General features: G+C 41.5%; 1 protein-coding gene across 1 annotated transcript in view; it reads right to left on the reverse strand.

Annotated features, from left to right (window-relative positions):
- The window catches only part of abca2 (ATP-binding cassette, sub-family A (ABC1), member 2), a 71375-nt gene that overhangs the window by 14292 nt on the left and 38994 nt on the right, over positions 1-18089 (reverse strand). Inside the window, exons 17-29 of the mRNA XM_034541928.1 lie at positions 17588-17738; positions 17249-17453; positions 16981-17145; positions 14965-15145; positions 14476-14688; positions 13804-14000; positions 12027-12200; positions 5398-5594; positions 4726-4846; positions 4251-4541; positions 2679-2900; positions 1302-1404; positions 100-425 (exon numbers count right to left, since the gene is read on the reverse strand). Coding sequence (XP_034397819.1) covers positions 100-425; positions 1302-1404; positions 2679-2900; positions 4251-4541; positions 4726-4846; positions 5398-5594; positions 12027-12200; positions 13804-14000; positions 14476-14688; positions 14965-15145; positions 16981-17145; positions 17249-17453; positions 17588-17738 — 2546 coding nt within the window. The remainder of the gene's footprint in view (positions 1-99; positions 426-1301; positions 1405-2678; positions 2901-4250; positions 4542-4725; positions 4847-5397; positions 5595-12026; positions 12201-13803; positions 14001-14475; positions 14689-14964; positions 15146-16980; positions 17146-17248; positions 17454-17587; positions 17739-18089) is intronic.

An 18089-nucleotide genomic window follows, 5' to 3' on the forward strand; every position in this document is an offset into this window, starting at 1 on the left:
CTTTTCTTAAACCAGCAAAGACATGTTGTATTCTGTATTGATTGTATAAAGAAATGGTTTAAAGCAAGGACTGAAACTAGTCCTTCAAGATGGACTCACCATGGACTGTGGTTGGAGGGGCCACTGTGAAGTTCCACAGTCCGTCCTCAAAGCGAGGATCTGGGTCATCTGATGGTGCCGGTGAAGGAGGTGGGGGTACAAAGTTGGAGAGAGGGACTCCCTGGGTGAAGGAGTCCAGACACATTGAGTCAAAGTAGCGAGCGGCCAGGGTCTTGGAGTTGTTGGCGCTGGGGTTGAGGGTCTGGGCCAGTTGGTCCAGGGTGCTGTTGAAGGGGGTTTTAAGGACACAGGTAGCACCCACGCCCGAGGGCAGACGGAGGCTGTTGATGATCTTCTGTGGGCTGGCGTCTGGGGACCCCTTACTCCTGAGAGGGGAGGCCAAAGATGCTAGGGATTGACTGGACTGGTTATTGACAGTCACAAAGATATCTTTTCCCAAATGTAATTTCTACATACAATGATCTCAATTTCTCTTTTTTTTTAAATCCATGACTCAGTGAAGTACATATAAGTACATATACCATCAGGACTAACTAACATTCATACACCGATGGGAGGAGCTACCATGCAAGGTGCCCATCAGGACTAACTAACATTCATACACATTCACAAACCGTAGGCATACGGGAGACGTTTGGGGTTAAGTTTCTTGCCCAAGGGAACATCGACATGGGCTAGCGGAGCCTGGGATCGAACCACCGATCCTCTGATTGAAGGACGACGCTGCTCACCACTGAAGCTCATCTCCTCTCAACCTTCCTACTCAACACACAACTCCAGAGCCTCCAGCTCTGCATTGATTACATCATATAGAGCAGCTGTCAATTATAGCTGTCAATCATGACAGCACCTCCATTTTAAAAGTATCACATGACTAATCTAAACCAAACTTAAGTTGTCGTGGACTTAGATTTTATTAGTTTAGTTTATCTTCCCGAACACGGAGGGGTGGGATCGATTGTCTAGACTGCAGCCAGCCATCAGGAGGGGATCGCTTTGAGAGCTCTCTTGTCATCCATCTTCACTATCATATTTGCACATGTCAGCAGACTTTGAAGAAGCGAAAGAGGCAGTTGCTTAGTTTTGTTAGATACATCTCTTTAGTTTTGTACACTTTGACAGTTTCTCTGTTAAGGAGCCTGCCAAAGGTCATAAGGTAGAAAATGAATCTGTATGAATGATAAACTTCTGACCTTTGGCACTATCACTATCACTGTGAATAAAGCTGTCTGTCATCCTACCTGTACTGGGGTCTGTCTTCGTTGGCGTAGGGGATGAAGTTGCCCCTAGGTTGGGTGTAGTTATGATACTGAGAAGGGGACAAGATCAGGGGTGGCAAATCTCCTGTAAAACAAGACAGACAGAATCATTATTTGATTTACTTCATAAGTAAACACTAACAATGAAGATGTTTGTAACACTTAGAGAACTGCAAGATATGAGCAGATATCTCAACATTCAGCAGGAGCCCCGTGCACCAGGAAGTTGCATTACATGCTTTTATCTTCCCAAGTATTGCTTAAATGCTAGGAGTCATCAAAGCTGCACTTTTTGTATTAACAATGGATCACATTACTTTAGATGTGTAATGTGAAACTGATCAGTCATAAACAATGCAGTTCCTCTCAGCTCTCCAAAGTGTCTCTTACGGGTCAGTGTCAGCCCTGTCATCGTGGACATCATAACCCAATCATAACTGTTCCCCACCTGCTAGCAGAGACCAGCTGGTGAACATAGAGGAGCATTGAGCTGCTTCAGAAACACACAGAATGCTAATGTTGTTCTGTGTCTGCTGCTAAAATGCGTGTCAAGACTTTAGAAGTTCTCTAATCTAATCTTATTCCGCTGCAAAAAATACTTTTTTGATGTTATTGATAAAACCGAGTGATTAATTACACCTGGTTTTATCATTTGAATATATTGGGTTTTTACTTTCTCACACTAAACATGTGCATTTACGCATGTTTATGAATGATATATGTTCTATGCCCATATGTATGTGTGTTGTGTGATGCAGCAGCTTGGAGCCCAAGACAAATGTCCCTGCAGAACAATACAGTACATTTCATCTTAATATGGCAACATTATGATAATAACGCTAAAGAGAATAAACCACTTTCCCTGTTCTTGTTATTGTTTCATGGACACGTGAGAGTTGAAGAGAGAAGTGCTGCTGCTGTCAGAGTTGGTTGCGTTCGAGTGACTTGTGTTTTCAGAAGGAGACTTCGAACTGACACACAATAACAAACGAGAAACGCTTCAAAACTTTAGAAAAATGTTGTCCCCATTGGTCCCTTAGACGCAACAACATGGGGAAAGGGCCTAGGCTTAGGAAGGAGAGCCTAAAGGACTGCAGTGGCACAAGTCCTGTTCCTTTTCATTCCAGCTGTCTTATCAGGGACAGATTTAGAGGTGGGTAAATGTGATTAACCCCAATAGGGCAGAATAACAACATGAATACTAAATACTAAACTAATCACCAATCAGTATAATCATCAGCACGAAAAACCTCAGCAATACCACATTCACCTGCTTTTTCAAGGAATGCCCTGTATACCTTAGCTGGTCCTGAGAAGCAGCATAGAAACCTACCATCTACCATGTATGTCAAATCTCACCAATCTCAGGCACAGATAAGGCCACGGTCATGGCCACACAGACGAAGAAGGCAGGGAGGAGGATCTGAGAGAAGAGGCCCTTGGTGTTCCTCTTGGCACAGTGGAACCTCTTGACGATGAGGCCATGGAACTGACTTAGCTTTAACCACCAACCCTCCAACTTGAAGCTGCCCTGCCCCTCCAGGACCTGTGGCTCTGGGGACGAGGGGTTCTCTGCATCTCCTGGAGGTGAAAAGGTGGGAAATAAAATGGTCAAATTAATTAAACTAGAAAAGATATCCGCCAGGTGGGTCTGCCATGATCACTGCTGTAATGACGATTTATTTGAGGACAATTCCCTAATTCCTAAGTATATTTTGTTGTTCATGGCTGCTATTGCAGAACAGACAATGTTTGCTGAAGCGAGCTCTTCTCCATTTTGAAGTCCTGTATCCCCGACCAGATGGTAGGAATGTGACATGGTGATCAGTGTCTTCTGCTGGTGGTGAGTGCTGTGTGGTGGCTTGGTTGTTAATGTGAGCTTGTGGGAGTGGGAATGCTGGTAAAATGGCTGACGTGGTGATGGTGGAATTATGTGTCTGTAAAACAACACAAGGCGGTGCTCTGAGTGTGACGATGACATGCAGTCTTCATCAAAACTCAAGTTTATTGTCTGTAATGACTCCAAGATATCTGAAGCTGTGAATCGAATGTGGAATCAAAGTTCACAAACAAGAGTTCCGCCCCGGTGTTACCGGTGTTAGCAACATGTGCTGAGGCTAGCACAACAAGTTGAGTCAGTCACACTGGCAGCAGGAAGACCTGGAGGACATTTTTAGGTCCTGCCCCTTAGGTGGCCATCTTTAAATGCTTGCTGTTGCCACAGATTTTAAAAAAATGCACGCCCTTCCCTTTAAAACTTTTTTATAAGACACAGGAATTCTTCTTTCCAGGGCGTCTGACATCTGGTTGTGTATTTCTTTCTCTTAGTGTATGCTCCATTGCTCTCTACATCGCTCACTCACTGAGGAGGAAGAGCAGCTCTCTTCAGTGTCACGGTCATGAGTGGAAACGACATTTGGTGTCGCCGTATTGTCGCCCCGGTAAAGAAACAGTCGATTTTTAGACCTATAGGACTTATACACAAACAAAAATAACAAAAAGGAACAAACATGTGAACATTTCTTATCAATCACGAGGAATACTATATAATTGTTACCACGGGAGGAAACCGTGAGAGGGCAAAGAAAAATGGGAGGGTTGGAAAATGTGCACTTGTATGGTGAACAGAAGATTTATTTTGTATTATCGTTTACCTTATTGTCTTTATCTTTGAATAATTTCAGTAACACATTCAAACTCCAAATTCATTCAGATCAAGGCATTGGTGGAGCCATCCGTACAGGACATGGACCTAGTCTGGATAACTGGCAAACATTCTAGGTACAAGAACATTGCTGATTAAGCAAGTTCTCTTAAATCACTAGGACCGGTACATGCCACTGAAAAAGAAATGATGTGATGTATCAACCAACATCTCTTGGTTGGAGGCTCAGTATCTGACACAGCACGTCTGCTATCTTGTTGTCTTACCCCTCAGGCTGGCAGAGTCAGGCTCTTGGCCGTTGTCAAAGAGTGGGCAGTAATCTCCATAGAAGTCTGCGTACAGTCCCCCTTCATCCCCCCTCACTGAGCCGATGGACGAGGAGGATTTCAGGGAGGACTGGCTCTGACTCAGCCTGGAGCACTTCACCAGATTACTCAGCTCCACCTCCGGCCTCTCACTCTCCACTGAAGGTCCAGTCTCACCCTGTGGCGCCCCCAGCCCTCCTGAACCCACTGAGGTCTTCCCCACTGAGCTGCCCCCTGGGGAACCCTTCATGTCTGCCAAAGGACAGAGAGAGAAGGAGAATATTCTAAAGTCTGAATCTAAAGTCAGAGCTTTATTTCAGGCAGTACACATTTAGCAGAAATCTATTATTGTTGAGAAAGCCACGACTAATTTATGAAGGCTAGAAATGTAGTGGATTGCGCTATCTGGAGACACATGAGAGGAACGTGGTCTCACCAGCGTCACTGTTCTCCAGAGACTGGTCCTCCTCAGATACTTTGAGGAAAACCTCCTCAAGGGTGGTGTCCATCACCCCGTAGCTGGTCAGAGCCAGGCTGTCCAAGCTCTGCTCTAAAGCCTGGAGGCACACACAACACAAGTGAATGTCAACGAACACTAACGCTACAGGGCTGGTCAGCATTCAATTCAATTCAGTTTATTTTATATAGCCCAATATCACAAATTACGAATTTGGGCTGTACAATCTGTACACATACGACATCCCTGACCTTTGACCTCACATCGGATCAAGAAAAACTCCCAAAAAATAGAAAAAACCCTTTCACGCGGAAAAAGGGAAGAACCATTCAGGACAGCAACAGAGGAGGATCCCTCTCCCCGGATGGACAGAAGCAATAGATGTCATGTGCATGTCCTGCAACCTCTGGAACCATTCTTCTTATTTGAGTTATTCTTAAGTCCTCCTGGGCACAAGGTTCTCTGTCCTTACTAAATACTACTGAACAATAAATAATAACATCAATATAATCGAGCAGGGTAGGCTTGCACACCTATAGGAGACTCATAATCTTTGTTTAAACAATACAAATATTAAGTTATACAGTATCGCAATATTGAAGTTATAGACATGGTGACCACATGGTGTTGGGTGTGTCAGCGTGTGTGTACCTGGAACAGCCTCTCGAAGCAGCCCTTCTTGACGGCCTCAGAAGGCAGGACGTAGGACAACTCAGTGTTGGAGTCAGACACCAGCAGGCATGATGCCACAAACTGGCGAATAAACTGGGTGACCCGAGCTTCTGAGCAGGGTGACAGAGAGGAGGATGGAGGCAGAGACGAAGGAGGCAGCAGCTGGCTGCCCGGTGCTGCAGGGTGAAAGGAGACCACACAGCAGGATGGATGGATAGAGCAGGGGAGGACAGGAAAATACAGGAGAATCAGACAGGAAAAGACAACATGGAACCACCTATTACAAAAAACACAGGCCAATGTCTAGATGAATTGAGAAGAGGTAGCTGAGGCAGGTTCTACGTCCTCACAGCTAACAATGACTGGCACATATGACGACTTTTATCACACAAATGTAGTAATAACTACATGTAGTACATGTAGTAGTGCCAATATGCCATATTTTCTCAATAACAATTTTAACACAACCTCAACACTTTCAACATTTCTCATAGCCATTATTAAATGATACTTTCTGTAACCCTAACCCATTCACTGTCAGTATTGTTGTGTTAGTTATGTTCATATATATATATATATACATATACTTTTGTATATACATTTATATTTGTAAATAGTAGCTACATTTTCATTTTTATATATTTCTTTTGTTTATTTGTCTATTTCTGTGTATGTACCGGAAATCTGGAGTAAAATTCCTTGTATGCGTACACATAAGACAAGATCTGAGTAGTTTATTTTGTATCACCCACAAAATCACAAATCACAAACTCTCCTCAGAGAGCTTTACAATCTGGAGTCAGGACTCAGGAGCCAGGACCAGCTTCAGACACAACCAGGTCCAATGGACCCTATGAGGTGAAGAGGCACAAAGACTCCGGGGAAGAGTAAGACCAGATCTGTGTAGAATAAGACCAGATCTGTGTAGAATAAGACCAGTAGAATAAGACCAGATCTGAGTAGAATAAGACCAGTAGAATAAGACCAGATCTGAGTAGAATAAGACCAGTAGAATAAGACCAGATCTGAGTAGAATAAGACCAGTAGAATAAGACCAGATCTGAGTAGAATAAGACTAGATCTGAGTAGAATAAGACCAGATCTTTGTAGAATAAGACCAGATCTGTGTAGAATAAGACCAGTAGAATAAGACCAGATCTGAGTAGAATAAGACCAGTAGAATAAGACCAGATCTGAGTAGAATAAGACCAGTAGAATAAGACCAGTAGAATAAGACCAGATCTGAGTAGAATAAGACCAGATCTGAGTACAATAAGACCAGATCTGTGTAGAATAAGACCAGTAGAATAAGACCAGATCTGTGTAGAATAAGACCAGATCTGAGTAGAATAAGACCAGATCTGAGTAGAATAAGACCAGATCTGAGTACAATAAGACCAGATATGTGTAGAATAAGACCAGATCTTTGTAGAATAAGACCAGATCTGTTTAGAACTAGACCAGATCTGTGTAGAATAAGACCAGATATGTGTAGAATAAGACAAGATCTGAGTAGAATAAGACCAGATCTGAGTACAATAAGACCAGATCTGTTTAGAATAAGACCAGATATGTGTAGAATAAGACCAGATCTGTGTAGAATAAGACCAGATCTTTGTAGAATAAGACCAGATCTGTTTAGAACTAGACCAGATCTGTGTAGAATAAGACCAGATATGTGTAGAATAAGACAAGATCTGAGTAGAATAAGACCAGATCTGAGTACAATAAGACCAGATCTGTTTAGAATAAGACCAGATATGTGTAGAATAAGACCAGATCTGTGTAGAATAAGACCAGATCTGTGTAGAATAAGACCAGATATGTGTAGAATAAGACCAGATCTGTGTAGAATAAGACTAGATCTGTGTAGACTCTCTTGGCTCTGTCATTCGCTCGCATGGCTTCACCTACCACAGCTATGCTGATGACACCCAACTGATCCTCTCGTTTCCCCAATCTGAAACACAGGTAGCAGCACGAATCTCTGCCTGTCTGACTGACATCTCTCAGTGGATGTCCACACACCACCTGAAAATTAACCCGGACAAGACTGAACTTCTCCTCCTTCCAGGAAAAGGCTCTCCCACCCACGACCTGACTATCACCTTCAACAACTCAGTGTTGGCCCCGACTCCGACTGCCAGGAACCTCGGTGTGACACTCGACAGTCAACTCTCCCTGACTGCCAACATTACTGCAACAACACACTCCTGTAGGTACATGCTGTACAACATCAGGAGAATACGACCTCTTCTCACTCAGAAGGCGGCACAGGTTCTGGTCCAGGCTCTGGTCATCTCACGGCTGGACTATTGCAACTCCCTCTTGGCAGGTCTTCCTGCTAATGCCATTTGACCTCTACAGCTCATCCAGAATGCAGCAGCTCGACTGGTCTTCAACCGACCGAAATTTACCCACACTACTCCGCTCCTCCGCGACCTTCACTGGTTACCGGTGGCCGCCCGCATCCGCTTCAAAACATTGGTACTTGCGTACCGTGCTGCGAACAGATCGGGTCCGGTCTACATCCAGGACATGGTCAAACCGTACACCCCACCTCGTTCACTTCGCTCGGCTTCTGCCAATCGGCTTGTAGCTCCTTCACTTCGAGCTAAATCACGACTGTTTGCTGTGCTGGCTCCTCATTGGTGGAACGAGCTTCCCATTGACATCAGGACAGCAGAAAGTCTCTACATCTTCCGGCGCAAACTAAAAACACATCTCTTTCGACTATACCTTGAATAGGTAGCACTTAAATGCCGTAGTAGCACTTAAATGTCCCTTACCGATAGCACTTCAGTAGCACTTAAATGGCACTTACGGATAGTACTTTGTAGTTTTACTTTATTGAAGAAATTGTACTTGCTTGATTCTTGTTGTTCTGAGTTTGGATTCATGGTTTAATGCACTTATTGTAAGTCGCTTTGGATAAAAGCGTCAGCTAAATGACATGTAATGTAATGTAATGTAGAATAAGACCAGATCTGTGTAGAATAAGACCAGTAGAATAAGACCAGATCTGAGTAGAATAAGACCAGATCTGTGTAGAAAAAGACCAGATCTGAGTAGAATAAGACCAGATCTGAGTAGAATAAGACCAGATCTGAGTAGAATAAGAACAGATCTGTTTAGAATAAGACCGTATCTGAGTAGAATAAGACAAGATCTGAGTAGAATAAGACCAGATCTTTGTAGAATAAGAACAGATCTGAGTAGAATAAGACCAGATCTGAGTAGAATAAGACCAGATCTGTGTAGAATAAGACCAGATCTGAGTAGAATAAGACCAGATCTGAGTAGAATAAGACCAGCTCTGAGTAGAATAAGACCAGCTCTGAGTAGAATAAGACCAGATCTGTGTAGAATAAGACCAGTAGAATAAGACCAGATCTTAGTAGAATAAGAACAGATCTTTGTAGAATAAGACCAGATCTGTGTAGAATAAGACCAGATCTTTGTAGAATAAGAACAGATCTGAGTAGAATAAGACCAGTAGAATAAGACCAGATCTGAGTAGAATAAGACCAGATCTTTGTAGAATAAGAACAGATCTGAGTAGAATAAGACCAGTAGAATAAGACCAGATCTGAGTAGAATAAGACCAGATCTGAGTAGAATAAGACCAGATCTGAGTAGAATAAGAACAGATCTGAGTAGAATAAGACCAGATCTGTGTAGAATAAGACCAGTAGAATAAGACCAGATCTTAGTAGAATAAGAACAGATCTTTGTAGAATAAGACCAGATCTGTGTAGAATAAGACCAGATCTTTGTAGAATAAGAACAGATCTGAGTAGAATAAGACCAGTAGAATAAGACCAGATCTGAGTAGAATAAGACCAGATCTTTGTAGAATAAGAACAGATCTGAGTAGAATAAGACCAGTAGAATAAGACCAGATCTGAGTAGAATAAGACCAGATCTGAGTAGAATAAGAACAGATCTGAGTAGAATAAGACCAGATCTGAGTAGAATAAGACCAGATCTGAGTAGAATAAGAACAGATCTGTTTAGAATAAGACCGTATCTGAGTAGAATAAGACAAGATCTGAGTAGAATAAGACCAGATCTTTGTAGAATAAGAACAGATCTGAGTAGAATAAGACCAGTAGAATAAGACCAGATCTGAGTAGAATAAGACCAGATCTGTGTAGAATAAGAACAGATCTTTGTAGAATAAGACCAGATCTGAGTAGAATAAGACCATATCTGAGTAGAATAAGACCAGATCTTTGTAGAATAAGAACAGATCTGTTTAGAATAAGACCAGATCTGAGTAGAATAAGACAAGATCTGAGTAGAATAAGACCAGATCTTTGTAGAATAAGAACAGATCTGAGTAGAATAAGACCAGATCTGAGTAGAATAAGACCAGATCTGTGTAGAATAAGACCAGATCTGAGTAGAATAAGAACAGATCTTTGTAGAATAAGACCAGATCTGAGTAGAATAAGACCATATCTGAGTAGAATAAGACCAGATCTGAGTAGAATAAGACAAGATCTGAGTAGAATAAGACCGTATCTGAGTAGAATAAGACCAGCTCTGAGTAGAATAAGACCAGATCTGAGTAGAATAAGACAAGATCTGAGTAGAATAAGACCGTATCTGAGTAGAATAAGACCAGCTCTGAGTAGAATAAGACCAGATCTATGTCAAATAAGACCAGATCTGTGTAGAATAAGACCAGATCTGAGTAGAATAAGACCAGTAGAATAAGACCAGATCTGAGTAGAATAAGACCAGATCTGAGTAGAATAAGACCAGATCTGTGTAGAATAAGACTAGATCTGTGTAGAATAAGACCAGATCTATGTAAAATAAGACCAGACCTGAGTAGAATAAGACTAGATCTGAGTAGAATAAGAACAGATCTGAGTAGAATAAGACCAGATCTGAGTAGAATAAGAACAGATCTGAGTAGAATAAGACCAGATCTGAGTAGAATAAGACCAGATCTGAGTAGAATAAGACCAGATCTGAGTAGAATAAGAACAGATCTGTTTAGAATAAGACCAGATCTGAGTAGAATAAGACCAGATCTGAGTAGAATAAGAACAGATCTGAGTAGAATAAGACAAGATCTGAGTAGAATAAGACCAGATCTGAGTAGAATAAGAACATATCTGAGTAGAATAAGACAAGATCTGAGTAGAATAAGACCAGATCTGAGTAGAATAAGAACAGATCTGAGTAGAATAAGACAAGATCTGAGTAGAATAAGACCAGATCTGAGTAGAATAAGAACATATCTGAGTAGAATAAGACAAGATCTGAGTAGAATAAGACCAGATCTGTGTAGAATAAGAACAGATCTGTGTAGAATAAGACCAGTAGAATAAGACCAGATCTGAGTAGAATAAGACCAGATCTGTGTAGAATAAGACCAGATCTGAGTAGAATAAGAACAGATCTTTGTAGAATAAGACCAGATCTGAGTAGAATAAGACCATATCTGAGTAGAATAAGACCAGATCTGAGTAGAATAAGACAAGATCTGAGTAGAATAAGACCGTATCTGAGTAGAATAAGACCAGCTCTGAGTAGAATAAGACCAGCTCTGAGTAGAATAAGACCAGATCTGTGTAGAATAAGACCAGTAGAATAAGACCAGATCTTAGTAGAATAAGAACAGATCTTTGTAGAATAAGACCAGATCTGTGTAGAATAAGACCAGATCTTTGTAGAATAAGAACAGATCTGAGTAGAATAAGACCAGTAGAATAAGACCAGATCTGAGTAGAATAAGACCAGATCTTTGTAGAATAAGAACAGATCTGAGTAGAATAAGACCAGTAGAATAAGACCAGATCTGAGTAGAATAAGACCAGTAGAATAAGACCAGATCTGAGTAGAATAAGAACAGATCTGTTTAGAATAAGACCATATCTGAGTAGAATAAGACAAGATCTGAGTAGAATAAGACCAGATCTCTGTAGAATAAGACCAGTGGAATAAGACCAGATATGAGTACAATAAGACCATTAGAACAAGACCAGATCTGAGTAAAAAAAGACTAGTAGAATAAGACCAGATCTCTGTAGAATAAGACCAGTGGAATAAGACCAGATATGAGTACAATAAGACCATTAGAACAAGACCAGATCTGAGTAGAATAAGAACAGATCTGAGTAGAATAAGACCAGATCTGAGTAGAATAAGACTAGATCTGAGTAGAATAAGACCAGATCTCTGTAGAATAAGACCAGTCGAATAAAACCAGATCTGTGTAGAAAAAACCCATATCTGAGTAGAACAAGACTAGTAGAATAAGATCTGTGTAGAATAGAGAAGATCTGTGTAGAATAGAAAAGTAAAAAATACAGCTTGGTCTTGAATGTTTTCATCAAATTAGGATCATATTTAGGCAATTTTCAAAACTTTCTCGCCATACAATTCCTCCAGACTTTTTTCTCTCATTCAGAACATATAAGCACACAAAATCAATTGAGTTAATTTTGTTTTGTAATTTGTGTGAGGTTGACCTACATTGTATGATGAAATGCCTGGACTAGGGTCATTGTTCTACCTTCAATTTGACTGTAAATCTGTTGGGGAAACTGAAATTAAAGAAACAATTTGAATTACATATAGAGAGCACTCACCTCGGCCTTCACTCTGCTTTTTGACTAGTGTCAGTTTGTATCCGTCTCCATAGGTGCTCTTCAGGAAGAGTGGCGAGCCACAGCACTTAAGTTTCCCGTGTGAGATGATGGCGATGCGATCTCCCAGAAGGTCTGCTTCATCCATATGGTGGGTGGACAGCAGAATTGTACGACCTGGGGTAGAGGTACAGCCGTGTATTCATATAGACCTCAGTAGTAATGACTTCATGAACTTTTTCATTGAAAAGATTCTAAATATTTGAGGCAATATTGAGGATCTCTTGCCCTCAGCCACTGCCAATCTGTCCTCTAATGGAGTGGCCTTGTAAACGGCTGTATGCCCTGGTGTATATTTGGATAGCTTTTCTTCCATCAACCTTGACTAATTGTCTTCAACGGTTTCTACTTCTAAACCGTCTACCTGTCTCTTAGACCCCATCCCAACGAGGCTGCTTAAAGACGTGTTGCCTTTAATTGGCACCTCTCTGTTGGATATTGTTAATGTGTCTTTGCTAACAGGCCATGTACCACATTCCTTCAACGTAGCTGTAATTAAACCTCTCCTGAAGAAGCCCACTCTTAATCCAGAGGTGTTGGCTAACTACAGACCAATCTCTAACCTTCCCTTCCTCTCTAAGATCCTTGAGAAAGTAGTCGCAAATCAGTTGTGTGACTTTCTACATCAAAATAGTTTATTTGAGGAGTTTCAGTCAGGATTTAGAAAACACCACAGAGACAGCACTGGTGAAAATTACAAATGACCTCCTAATTGCATCAGATAAAGGACTCATCTCTGCCAATTGACTGGATCATTCGATTGGCATTTCAGGTACCGCACTAAATTGGTTTAAATCCTATATATCAGATCGATCTGAGTTTGTATTTGTAAACGATGAAGCCTTGATGACCACCAACATTAATCACAGAGTTCCACAAGGTTCTGTGCTTGGACCAATTTTATTTACCTTATATATGCTTCCCTTGGGCAACATTATCAGGAAACACTCCATAAACTTTCATTGTTATGCAGATGATACTCAATTATATCTATCGATCAAACCAGAAGAGACCAACCAGCTCGCTAAACTTTGAGCATGTCTTAAAGACATAAAAACTTGATGACCTGCAACTTCCTGATGTTAAACTCAGACACAACGGAAGTTATTTTACTGTCCCTGAACACCTCAGAGATCAATTATCTGGTGATGTGGTTTCTGTAGATGGCATTGCCCTGGCATCCAACACCACTGTAAAGAATCTCTAGTTATCTTTGACCGAGACTTGTCCTTTAACTCCCACATGAAGCAAATCTCAAGGGATGCATTTCTTCACCCACTTACTTACTTTAATAAACCGTCCAGTCACCGGTAAAAACGTTTCCATTGTATGTTTCTGCAAACCATGGATATATTGAATGTGGAATTGTTTTTCAGCAATTAATGTGGCACAGTGAACTATGTGTAGAGCAGGTGACAGTTTATTGTCTATATAATAATGGGAAGTCATTTTATAATGGATGGGTCAATCAAACTCAGGACTTTCACCCAGGAGACCGTTGTTCATTTTAAATGTCCACATTAAACATATCCCGTCCACATTAAATATATCTCGTTATCAATAGAGATAGTAACAGGAAAATACATTATCAGATTAGCATGTTAAAGAGTGCCTTGACTTTCTTTGATACACAACTACCCTGAACTGCAAAGAAAACTCTTTGAAAATAATTGTTGGAGTATAACCTAAGAATATCCTCTTGTATCGAGTTTCCACTCACCCTGTTTGTACTTGAGGATTAGGTCCCAGATGGCCCTGCGAGCGTAGGGGTCCACCCCTGCTGTGGGTTCGTCCAGGATGACAGCCCTGGAGCCCCCAACGAAGGCGATGGCCACAGATAGCTTCCTCTTCATCCCACCGGACAAAGTCTGCACCAAGCTGTGGCGCTTGTTTGATAACTCCAGGTCAACAATCATCCTGGACACACAAAGCCAAGCAATTATTTCCATGCTGTAGAGATGATTCACGATCCATATCAGTGTCTAGAACTGCAGTTATACAGTATCTTTATAAGTAGTTATCTGCACTATAACACCATACATGCAGTATAATGCATGGTGTACAGAGTCATTCCATACTCACCACTCTGCTGCTCTGAGTTCTTCTGTCTCACAGAAATATTTTCATTTACTTCATGATTAATCTATTTTGATGCTTTTTTAAAGTGCTTGTTAGTTATGGTCAATGATATTCTAAACTTCCTGTGGATATTTCACAAGAGCTGTCTTTAACACTGGACATACCCAAGGATCTGAACGCACTGTGATATTGTGGTTGTGTTTGGTTGCGTGTGGTTGCATTTTGTTGTTATCCTTGCCTATTTAATTTGATTGTCGTTACTTGTGATGCTTTATTTTATTTGTCTGTTTGACTTTCCATGAACTAAACTCACTTGTCCATCTCCTTGCGTATGTCTTCTTCAGCCATGCCTTTGAGTCTGGAGTAGAACCACAGGTGCTCCTCCACACTCAGCTTGTCAAACAGGACATTGTGCTGTGGACACATGCCCAGGTTCTGACGAATCCGCTCCATCTCCGTGCGGATGTCATGACCATATATGGTGGCAGAGCCAGAGGTGGGCGGGAACAGGCCTGTCAGGATGGACCTATGACAATACAGTGTAGGCAGTCAGTAAAGTAGCATTTAACAGTCAGGCAATTCAAGCAAGATGTGTATGTTGTACATATTTATATGTTTCTAAAGCCTCCAACATACTTGTACGTAATTGTATGTTACAAAGTGCCACCGTTGGAAAATAAAAACTTGGATGGTCGTATCAAAGTTACATGACATTTATAACTAGTATTTCAATTGCACACTGATCTTCAGTGTTGACTTTTATCTTCACATGCTTATGCGCACACACACTGGTCTCCCTCACATGGTTGTGGTCTTGCCAGCGCCGTTGTGTCCCAGGAAGGAGACTACCTGGTTTTCATGGAGGTTGAGGCTCAGTTTGTTGAGAGCCAGTTTGTTGCCGGTCTTATACACCTTGGTCAGTTTGTCTATACAAACCACCAATGACAGGTGGCTCGGCTCCTCCTCTATGCCCCGCATCTCCTCTGGGGTTACAACAAGAGAAAGAGAAATAAGTGTCAAGATGGCACTTATTAAAGCTACTACAAGGAACTTTAACAACGTGTTGATTTTTATCGGAACAAAAGCAGCAATGTAGAGTCCTTTTACAAAACCTCTCCTTTTACTGCCTCATGGCGTGGCAGTCTGCCTAACCAGGTCGTGCCTCTCTTCCTTCAATTCAATTTAGTTTATTTTGTATAGCCCAAAATCACAAATTAGAAATTTGCCTCAGAGGGCTTTACAACCTGTAAACATATGACATCCCTGACCTTTGACCTCACATCGGATCAGGAAAAAACTCCACCAAAAAAATTGAAAAAACCCTTTCACAGGGAGAAAAGGGAAGAAACCGTCAGGAGAGCAACAGAGGAGGATCCCGAGAAGGCATAAAGACTCCGGGAAAGAAGTAGAGTTAATAAGGTGCAATGAAGAGACGAAAATTCGTCCATAAGAAGAGAGAGAAAATAAGAGATGGGTGCTCAGTGTATCCTAAAACGTCCCCCAGCAGCCTATAAGCCTGTAGCAGCATATCAAGGGGCTGGACCAGGGCAAACCTGATTCAGCCCTAACTATAAGCACTATTAAAGAGGAAAGTCTTAAGTCTATTCTTAAATGAGGTGACTGTGTCTGCCTCCCGGACTGAAAGTGGAAGCTGGTTCCATAAAAGAGGAGCTTGATAACTGAAGGCTCTGGCTCCCATCCTACTTTTTAGGACTCTGGGAACCACAAGTAACCCCGTATTTAGTGAGCGCAGCTCTCTAGTGGGGCAATATGGTACTACAAGCTCCTTAAGATATGATGGTCTTGTTGATATCTTGTTGTTCTGCGTTTGGACTCATGGTTTAATGCACTTATTGTAAGTCGCTTTGGATAAAAGCGTCAGCTAAATGACATGTAATGTAATGGTGCATCACCAATCAAGGCTTTGTAGGTGAGGAGAAGAATGTTAAATGTGATTCTTGATTTTACAGGGAGCCAGTGCAGAGCAGCTAATACAGGAGTCATGTGATCTCTTTTCTTAGTTTTGTCTGAGTTTAACATCAGGAAGTTGCAGGTCATCCATGTTTTTATGTCTTTAAGACATTCTTGAAGTTTAGCGAGCTGGTTGGTTTCTTCTGGCTTGATCAATAGATATAATTATCATCTGCATAACAATGAAAGTTTATGGAGTGTTTCCTGATAATATTGGCCAAAGGAAGCATATATAAGGTAAATAAAATTGGTCCAAGCACAGAACCTTGTGGAACTCCGTGATTAACGTTGGTGGACATCGAGGCTTCATCGTTTACAAATACAAATTGAGATCGATCTGATAAATAGGATTTAAACCAACTTAGTCTGGTACCTGAAATGCCAATCGACTGATCCAGTCTCAGTAATAGGATGTCATGATCAATGGTGTCGAACGCAGCACTAAGGTCTAACAACATCAGTTTGTGGTCTGAGGTCTTTAAGTGTTTTTAAATGACAGTGTTGACTGGACAGTATCGCAGATGACAAAAGACCACACAGACTGTAACACCTGACAAATAATAGAGGATGTTAAATTAGTGGAGTACTTTCTGGTCATTGCTATGCCCCTCCCCATTTTAGTCACAATGATGTCAATGTGCTCAGACCACGACAACTGTTCATCCAACACTACACCCATTCATCTGGACCTGTTCTATTGCCAGACCTGACATTGACAGATGAAGCTGTGGGTCACCAATAAGCATATTTCTGCATAGTGTCGATCACATCACAAGTGAATCTTGAGAACATGAGAATCCCACCCTCAAGCTTTACTCGTCAGTACCAAATAATCATTTGTCCTCACCAGATCTCCGCTGGTCCATAGCACAAGCTTGATCCTCCTCCATCACACTGAGCCTGGCAGCCCCGCCTCCACACCATGGCCAATCCCAGGTCTCGACACGCCCACTGCCTGACCAATAGGACCTCTGCAAGGGGAAGTACCATGGACGGGGAAGCCCATACATTCCTGTAAGAGAGGGGAAAATACATTTGATATTTTAATGTAATGTAAAGATATGTTTAACATTGAGACCAGGACGGTGAGGATTCACAGGGAAATTATTTCATACCTGGATGCACAGCCTCTATGTACCAAGTGAGCACACCATATACAGCGGCATCAATGATGAGCATCATCATGGACAGACCCAGGTTGAAGTCATCGCCTTCGACTGGTGACTGGCTGATGGTCCTCCACTGGATGCCAACACCTGCTACCTCATACAGCGCAAAATACTTGGAGCCCAGGCCGAATGCTGTGGTGGACATCAGAGACTGGAGGGGAGTGGTGAAACAAGTATCATCTGGATTATGTAAGTAATACCTGACAGTGACAACACAAGTAGCATGTTTTACAAACAGACCCCAAATGTAGTTAGATTCAAATGAAAAGGGAGAAAGGGCCTTACAGCGATGCACTTCTCAAAGGCAGTGATCTTATCATGGGCTACTTCCTCCCTAATAGCCACATACATGTAGGGCACGTAGCTGAGGAAGTAGATGATTCCTCCACAGGCTGAAGCCAGCTTGGCTTTAGAGTAGATTACCGACACCAAAAAACTGGAAAACAAAGGAAGGTTACATAAGCTTCTTCATCACAAAGCAGTTCCATGATATTACATACACACATGGTGGGAGTCAGTCTAATAATTCATAGTCACAAGATTGGAACAGAGAGGTCAAGGCAGTGAACATTTTAATACTATTTCCTGCATTTATATACATTCATATCAAACTGGATAAAACTGTGATAAGAAATGTATTGTCCAATCAATAGTAATGGTTGCGGAAAAAATGAATTGCAAAGCCAATTGCTGGTTTATATGTACTTACCCTGCTTAAATCCCAATTAGTTTTATTTAATATTCATTTTAATATTAATTTCCTGCACGGTGGCTTACTGAAATGGCT

Source organism: Cyclopterus lumpus, chromosome 9, assembly GCF_009769545.1.
Source record: "Cyclopterus lumpus isolate fCycLum1 chromosome 9, fCycLum1.pri, whole genome shotgun sequence".
Classification (NCBI taxonomy): Eukaryota; Metazoa; Chordata; class Actinopteri; order Perciformes; family Cyclopteridae; genus Cyclopterus; species Cyclopterus lumpus.